This window comes from Ipomoea triloba, chromosome 12 (assembly GCF_003576645.1).
Source record: "Ipomoea triloba cultivar NCNSP0323 chromosome 12, ASM357664v1".
In the NCBI taxonomy this organism is placed as follows: domain Eukaryota; kingdom Viridiplantae; phylum Streptophyta; class Magnoliopsida; order Solanales; family Convolvulaceae; genus Ipomoea; species Ipomoea triloba.
Genome location: NC_044927.1, coordinates 3,318,184 through 3,326,536, shown reverse-complemented (window position 1 = coordinate 3,326,536; position 8,353 = coordinate 3,318,184). Strand labels below are relative to the sequence as shown.

Genomic DNA, 8,353 nt, shown 5'->3' with positions numbered 1-8,353 from the left:
ACTATCGATTAATTTTACAAGGTTGCAAATATTTATTTTAGTAATAATTATAATGAATTTTCTATATTATATTAGATTCATATACTTTGAGTTAGATATTTAAATAAAAAAATTCGACATTCAATTACCCATGTATAAATTTCTCATATATAATCTTGCATTGATATACTTTCAAATATTTATTTAAATATAAACATTGGGCATTAACCCATTCGCGCAATGCGCGTATAAAACTAGTTATACTATAGAAAGATACATACATTGTGAACTTGATCCAAAATAATGTATGTTTAGAAAATAAGTCTAACTTGTTTAATCAACTTGAGTATTTTGATCAAACAATTAATATAAGTGTTCATTAAATAATTTTTTCACCCTATTTTTTATGAGACCTCATTCTTATAAATATATATATGTTAGCTGTTATATTGTATTATTATAAGTTTATTATATTTTTATGTTAAATATTAAATTATTATTATAAAAAATACTTTAAGGATTAAGTAAAGTATGATATATTTATGTCCTTATACAAATAAATAACTAATTTATCAAACAATTTTTATTATCAACTAGTTAAACTAGTTAACACAATCAACTATCAGCTAAATCAATTAACTATTAACTAACAACCAATTGTCAAACACCCCTAAAATATAGATCATCAGACACAAAGAAATGCAGTGTATCCAACTGAACTAATATTTCCTCAACATGAGAATGCAATGACCTTGTTTTTTATTGGTCATTTTGTCCGGAAGTAGAGGCACAGGCAATGATTTGAAAGAGCCATCAATCATAGTGAGCTCCTGACAAACAACTAATTCATCAAAGCTCCTTAAACCGACGCATTTCTTTCTCAATCTTCAATTTTGCATCAGATAAGACTTCACAAAAATGAGAAGGGCATGCATGCTGAATCAAATAACTGTAATTCCTCAAATATGATTGGACTTCTCAGACAAATTGAACCACCATCTGAGTTCTATCTTTGTTCTAAGAATCTTATAATATCTGCTTCAAATGAGTAATTCAAAAAAGTTATCTCCACCTTAGAGCTGTTTGCCACATTCTAAAAAATCAACATTTCTAGAGTCCAATAGCCCTTCTGAGTTACTCATTCCATCACCTCCCATCAAGTACAGGATTTCAATACTTCCAAAAATTAGAAGTTGATTTTTGTGGGTATATCACTCACAATACCCGAACCTGCTTCATCCACTTCAAGGAGGGGAAACCGGGTAGTAAGAGAAAGATATTGCCCCTGAATAAAGCCACAATCTTCCAGATAATCAACCTTTTTCTCCACAAAAGTAGGTGAGTGGATTTCATCAACTGCATAAATTGATTGTTGACTATAGAGGGGATATTGCAGCATGGTTTCAGGACTGGGCATTTCCTGAAAGGAGTATATATATAAGCTCTGAGTGCCAGACAATAACAATAACAATAATAATAACAACAACAACAACAACAACAACAATAATAATAATAATAATAGGGAAGATATCAAACAGAATTCAGGATAAAAACACATGTATAGAACTTAGTAGTTAGCGTTCGGAGTCTCATGAGCAATTGTAATGTGGATAAGGTATAAGCAGGAAAATGACCACAGATATACTCATTTTACCCCTGATCAGGCCCTGGCTCTTGATCATGGTATTGAGGCCATGCACATCTCCAGGCACAGACACCACGCTGGTGAGATGATACATAACAGTGATATACACAAGCCCTACCATGTAGGCGATCATTAGAAGTGCAACAACAAACAATCCAAACTAAGTGTAAAATAGTCCATGGTGAGAGTTTCAAGTTCTGGATATCATTATTAATTGCTTCATTGAGCACCCGCCAAAAAAGAAAAGCACACACCATTTCTCCAGTAAGAAACTAGGCATAAAAAAATAAAAATAAATTTAAAAAAAAAATAACTATATGAAAAAGAATGCACATGACCTTGAATCATCTCATTTTAGTTTCTGTTTTAGGCTTCCAAACTAGTGTAATGTGTTTGCTGAAAAAAGGAAATCTATGGATATTAGTATATAATACAGAAAGCTAGCATCTACCACCTATGTCATATAGTATAGCTCTTGAAATCATTGAGCAACAGTACATAATACCAAAAATATAACCTACGTTGAATTCTGGTTCTCTACAAAAACTCGACCAATTCAACAATCATTAAATCACTCAGACTGCATTGCATACGTGGACACTGACGCCAACGTCAAATTACGCATAATAATACTAATCAGCAGATATATTTACCTTTTTAAAATCACAAATGTAACTAATAGACTTAAATATAAGATCCTTTCATAACTGAGGCCAAAGATTATCTCAGCATTGTGGTTGGAAATGGAACTTGTTAGCTTGCTAGAGGTGGCTTTTTCGGAGTGAGATGGAGCATTATCGAAATCCCGAATTTCAACATCAATGAAATATGGGAAGAATTCGGAGAGGAACTTAGACAGAGCTTTGTCAATCGGTAATTGTTTGATCACAAGGCCAATGCTAAAAATGGACAAGGTCTTCGAATTCTGAGGAAGAAAGCAGGAGGTGAGGAAAAGGGAGGCGCAGGAAATCTGTGCAAGTGTGCATTGATGAGAATTTCATAGTTGTGATTGATATTGTCTCACAGAAAAATTTGTATATGGTAGATCAATACCTAGAGTACACAGGACAGTAATTGGATAAACACTTGCATAAACCTACACAATGGGTCCACTTGGTATGTAGGAAAGAGTGCATAATGGATTTGAGATTCCAGATTTTGATTTGATTCCATTGCTCAATATGTAAAAATGGAAAATGAAATTCATTCTCCATAACCAAGCATAACAATTTCATTCTTCCTAAAATGGGTGGATTTTCATTCTGTAGGTACCTCTTCAACATCTTTTATATTTTCTGATTTTTGATACAAGCGGCATATAGCACCCCTTTTCCACCATATATCTCACCACTCGGTCAGCTTCCAAGAGCTTTCCAGCATTCTGCAAGTTTTTCACTAGTGTACTATACACAAGAAAATTTGGATTACGACCCTTTGATTCCATTTCTTTCAACATCAAACAAGCCTCCTCAAATTTCCTCGACATACAAAGCCCACGGATCATGGAGTTGTAGGTAAATGCATTTGGCAGCTGCCCCTTGTTAACCATATCAGAAAATAATTCCTTGGCTTTATCAAGTTCACCAGCCATGACGTATACAGTTATCATTACTGTGTAGCACACCACATCAGGCACTATCCCTTGTTTGATCATCCTGTCAAAAAAATATTTGCATGCATCCAAGTTGCCTGCTCGACTGAGCCCATCAATCAAAGTCGTGAAGTGAAGAATGCTAGGATCATAACCAACTTCGTTCATGTGATTCAAAAGATTAACAGCTGCTAGAGGTTTGTCCCATTTTCCAAGGACATGAAGAAGTATATTGAAGGTATGAAAATCAGGTGAAAAGCCATTTCTTCCCATTTCATCAAGCAATCTGTGAAATTGATCCAGTTTTCCCAGCCTGTACTTTGCACATAGGAGGATATTATAAGTTAGCATATCAGGTGTATGGCCTTCATCCAACATCTGCTGATACACCCACTCAATCAACCTGTACTGTTTCACAGTCAAAAGGGAATGTAAAATTGCATTAAATGAATGCTTGAACGGCCTATAATTAAATACCTTTGCCTTAATAAACTTTTCGACTACTTTTCTAGCTAATCCTGCCTCACCACAAGTACATATCAATATGTTTAAAGTCCGAGCAGTAACTGAGTAACCTTTCTCAATCATCTCATCAACTAATCTCCACATGGCTTTGAATTCCTCTGACTCTGCAAAAATCTTCATGATTAAATGGTATGAATTTGCTGTGTGCTTGTAGTTCTCATGCTGACCTGACCATAAAAAGAACTTGTACCCCATCTTGGCACACCTACTCTTATCTGCATAGTTTAAGGTTTTCAGTATCCCTACAAGAACCTCCCTCACTAGAAGGCCAGAAAGCCTAACTTGCAAATCATCTAAAGCTGTTTTTGTATCAAACCCTGGACCATCTTGATAAAGAACTTCAAGAATCCGCCGAGCATCACTTTTTGCATCATTAATGAAATTGCTCCTAGTGGAAAATTCCTGTTGGGAATTTCCTTGTTGGTTGGAACTGGAGAACGAAGAAAGCATGACGAAATTTGATGGTTGCCATTTATGGCGGAGCCAAAGAATTCTGATGTTTGCCGCCATGAGCGAGCTCTGACGTTTAGAGGCCAAACCCTGCGATTTCTCTTACTACTGAGGCTTATCTTTTGTAGATGGCAATATTGTGATTACCCAGATGCTCAATTACCAAACAGTTCATTTAGTTGTATTTGCATCAGCTACACAATAACTATCTCCTCGTGTTTCTTCCCCTTGCCGGCTTGCCCTGAATCCGTAGATTACATCCACAAAGCATAATATTAACACTTCAATTTCATGTAAAAACAATGAGAAGGTAAAAAACAAAACAGCACATCCTGAATATATGTAGAATGCCTAATGGCCTAAAAATCTTCTCTTTTTTTTTATATGGTAACAAAATGACTTTCTTTCCTGAAAGATACTTGTAGATTGTGAAGGATCAACAAGAACAACAACAACTTGATTTCAATCGGTAAGGAAGATGTGTTAAACTCATTTTCTTTCTGATGGTAGGCTGCTCATGAGATCTATTCTAATGATATTGATTCATTTGAATATATATTACTTTTGTTTATTTTTGGCAGAAACTAAACATATTCATATTAAATAGATGGTAGAAAGTGAAATCCTACTTATGGCGGAGACATATATATCACTTTCTGAATGGTAGGCTGCTCACTTTGTTTATTTGTGAGAGGATGATAAATATATTCAGACTGAGACCTGATAGAGTTTTTAGAGTAGCCAAGAAGCAAACAGTTAGCCAACGACTAGGAAATGAAACCAAATGACAAGGGACAAAACAAAGCCAAAAAAACTACTCAGCTCATTACATTGTCTAGTCATAATATCAAATATTCATTCATTGTTAGCAAACTACTTCAAGGCAATGATGCTTTGAAAGAGCATAATAACGAAAATGAGTCCAAAGCAGACAACACCAGTAGTTGGTCACTCTTGTCACTCCATCATCACATCACAGTGCACATATTCATATTAAAAACAAAAATTCATGTACTTAAGTCATTATCTTCTACATTAAACCATTAGTGTACACTTGAGTTTTTTGCATTCTTTATCTCCTACATGGAACTTTGAATTTTGAAGGGTAGAATAAAGAAACACGTACACACTGACATACTCTTACTACACAAATTTAGTCTATAATCACATCCTAAAAAAACACAAAGTATTTGGTGGCAGTATCAATTTAAGGAAATCAATAAATTAAGACGCATCCAATAGCAACATAATGCAAACAAGCTGCACAAATCAAATCTCAAGATGGACAAAAAATCTAGCTATTGAGTGTTGGAACTAGGGTGAATTAAGTGAGCTTTTGTAAAAAGAACAACAATCGTGCTGCACTTGAAATAAAACTACCATTTTTACTGAACCATATAGTCTACTTTAAAAACTTGAAACACTTCAACTTTTTGAGTCCCCAAAACTAAATACATATTAGCAAACAATCAGTGAAGATTGTTGAATATTCCGCACATATATACCACTGTCTTGAAAGGTAATAGCAGTATACTCCGTACAAATTACAGGAGAGATCAAAAGAGAGCTATTAAAATCAGCAGAGAGCTATTAAAATGTGAGGATCAGAGCAAACATACTTGAAATGGAATTCTGGATGATAATTAAAGAAACTAAAATTCAAAACAAAGTAATCAACAAAGAGTGAAGATTACGGTGGGAATTTAATTATCTCTCGCCCACCAAATCTTCTCACCAGTAGGGGGTTTTCTACGGGATAACCTTTCACCACAAAATAATACTAAAAAAATTAAAATTAAAATTAAAATTAAAATTGAGAGAAGGTAATTGTAATATTCATGTGAGTCAGAGAGAGAGAGAGAGAGAGAGATAGAGATAGAATACCAGTTTCCGGTCGACCTTACGTGTCAGTGACGGGAATTTTTTTTCCCTACTAGGAGTTCCGGTATGCCGCACGTCGTCACTCCATCGCCGGTCCGCAGCAACTACGCGTCTACGCATAAGCTTTGGGAGGGAGTCGCCGTCTCGCCATTTTTGGGTTTATTTTGTAAATATATAAATATATTAGGTAAAATATATAATAAGTTAATACTATATTAGTAATAGAGTTTATTACTGAAATGGTCCCTCGACTATTGCGAAATTACTAATTTGGTCCTCGATAATTTTTCGTGTCCAATTAAGTCCCTCGACTTTGAAAATTTTAACCAATTTGGTCCTCCGTTTATTTTGCCGTTAAAATCGGGGACCAAATTGGTAATTTTGCTATAGTCAAGGGACCAAATTGGTAATTTTACTATAGTCAAGGGACCATTTCAGTGAAAAATTAATTACCATTTTGGTCCCTTGACTATAAAAAAAATTATCAGTCCCTTGACTATAGTAAAATTACCAATTTGGTCCCGATTTTAACGGCAAAATAAACAGAGGACCAAATTAGTTAAAATTTTCAAAATTAAGGGACTTAATTGGGTACGAAAAATTGTTGAGGACCAAATTGATAATTTCGCAATAGTCGAGGGACCATTTCGGTATTAAACTCTTAGTAATATTATCAACCCCTCCAAAACTTTTAGCTCTTAATATCCTGCATAACATGCCGTTTTTTGATTTGATGAGTAAATACGCACAAGGCCTATCATTGGTGTCGCCCGGTCGGTTCGCTTAAGAGCCACCCAATAGGTCCGCTACATCGATCGGTCTTTTGAGTTCCATTCGATCCGTAGGATCCTATCAAAGTGTCACTCAGTCGTATACAATATAGTTCTACCCGGTTTGTAGGATCCCAACGGAGTGCCACTCAGTTCGTAGATCCCAACATAGTGCCAATCGGTCGTATACTAACAGAGTTCCACCAGGCCCGTAGGATCCCAGCAGAGTGTCACCCAGTCCGTCAGATTCCAGCGGAACGCCACTCGGTTCGTAGGATCCCAGCGGAGCGCTACTCGGTTGCACCGCTCGTACTAAAGAGCTTAGAGATAGGTATAGACGCTTCAGGGCTATCCATGAGGTCACCCCGTTAGTTCGTTAATAATCACCTGATCGGTCCATTATAACCATAACAGGTTGTTTGGTTGAATGTAATTTGGCTGCAATTGAATTTAAATTTGTTGAAGTCCTAAATTACGTTGTTTGGTTGGAGAGAATTACAGTTCCCTCCATCTGCTGAATTGCAATTCATGACCTCTCCTCTATGAATTGTAATTCAGTGTTGAATTGGAGAGTGTGAAAACATTTTTGCCCCTGTCATTATTCTCATTCACTCATCTATTCTCTTACATAAGGGCATTTCAGTCATTATACCATTTATTCCATTCAAATTCCCTGTAATCCTATTTATGCATACCAAACACAATAATTTGAATTCATACTTTATTTCACCTTATTATTTTCCCATCAAATTACAATTTCTTTCCCCCCTAATTCATTATGTCCGACCAAACGCCATGAAGCCCAACATAACTAAATCACATGTGACCAATCATACCACTTGTATTATAGTCAAATCAACTAAATGCAATATATTGAGACCGAAAGTCCGACATTTGAACAACAGTTGTTCTGTTCAAATTAATATATCGCTTTGGTTTCACATTGGTAAACTTTAATGAGTTAAATCCATTTTTGTCCTACATTTATTGTGCGTTGGACACATTTAGTCCGCTTTTATTAATTTTGCCACATTTTGTCCAGACTTAATAAAAGTTGGACACTTTAGTCCAATGTCACAATTGGCGTTAAGCTGCCGTGAAGTAGAAGGGCAATTTTGTCCTTTCACGTGCAATTCTTCATTAGCCTTAAATTTGCAAGTTCACTAGCGATGCTCGTCACCATTTGCAGACCCAAATACAAAACACCATACAAAGCAAATGTGCGGAGGAAATATGGGGCAGAGACGGGGAATTGGGGCTGTCGTATTTTAGCGGTGGAGGGATTGGTACTCGAGAGCAGGGGATTATGACGCTTGAGGACACCGTTGCTGCTAAATGACAAGGCTTGGCATGGTGGAGAAAACATGTGGGAGTCTCAGTTTTAGCTTATGGAGTTTTCACAGATCGTGGCGTATGCCTGATTGATGAAAAAGAAGATGCTAACGTCACTACTCTACTAACACCAAATTCACCCAGTGCTCAACCTCAATCTGAAATTTATATTTTAAGACT

The 8,353-nt window shown here is 35.8% G+C and overlaps 1 protein-coding gene across 7 annotated transcripts; it reads right to left on the bottom strand.

The window, feature by feature from the left end:
• Positions 1 to 536: 536 nt before the first annotated feature.
• LOC115999152 (pentatricopeptide repeat-containing protein At1g55630-like) lies at positions 537 to 6,214 on the bottom strand. Of its 7 annotated transcripts, none has more exons than XR_004093986.1 (4): positions 6,075 to 6,214; positions 2,278 to 4,431; positions 1,963 to 2,020; positions 537 to 1,399 (listed from the first exon to the last, which is right to left on the bottom strand). XR_004093986.1 is itself a non-coding variant. In XM_031238942.1 (3 exons), exon 2 carries the CDS (start codon positions 4,248 to 4,250, stop codon positions 2,901 to 2,903), a length of 1,350 nt encoding a protein of 449 aa, XP_031094802.1. In that variant the 5' UTR covers positions 4,251 to 4,431; positions 6,075 to 6,214; the 3' UTR covers positions 541 to 1,399; positions 2,897 to 2,900. The 7 variants fall into 7 exon arrangements, 3 of the variants coding, with proteins under 3 accessions (XP_031094802.1, XP_031094799.1, XP_031094801.1); XR_004093988.1 differs by having other exon boundaries at positions 541 to 1,399; positions 2,897 to 4,431; XR_004093985.1 differs by lacking the exon at positions 1,963 to 2,020.
• Positions 6,215 to 8,353: the final 2,139 nt, after the last annotated feature.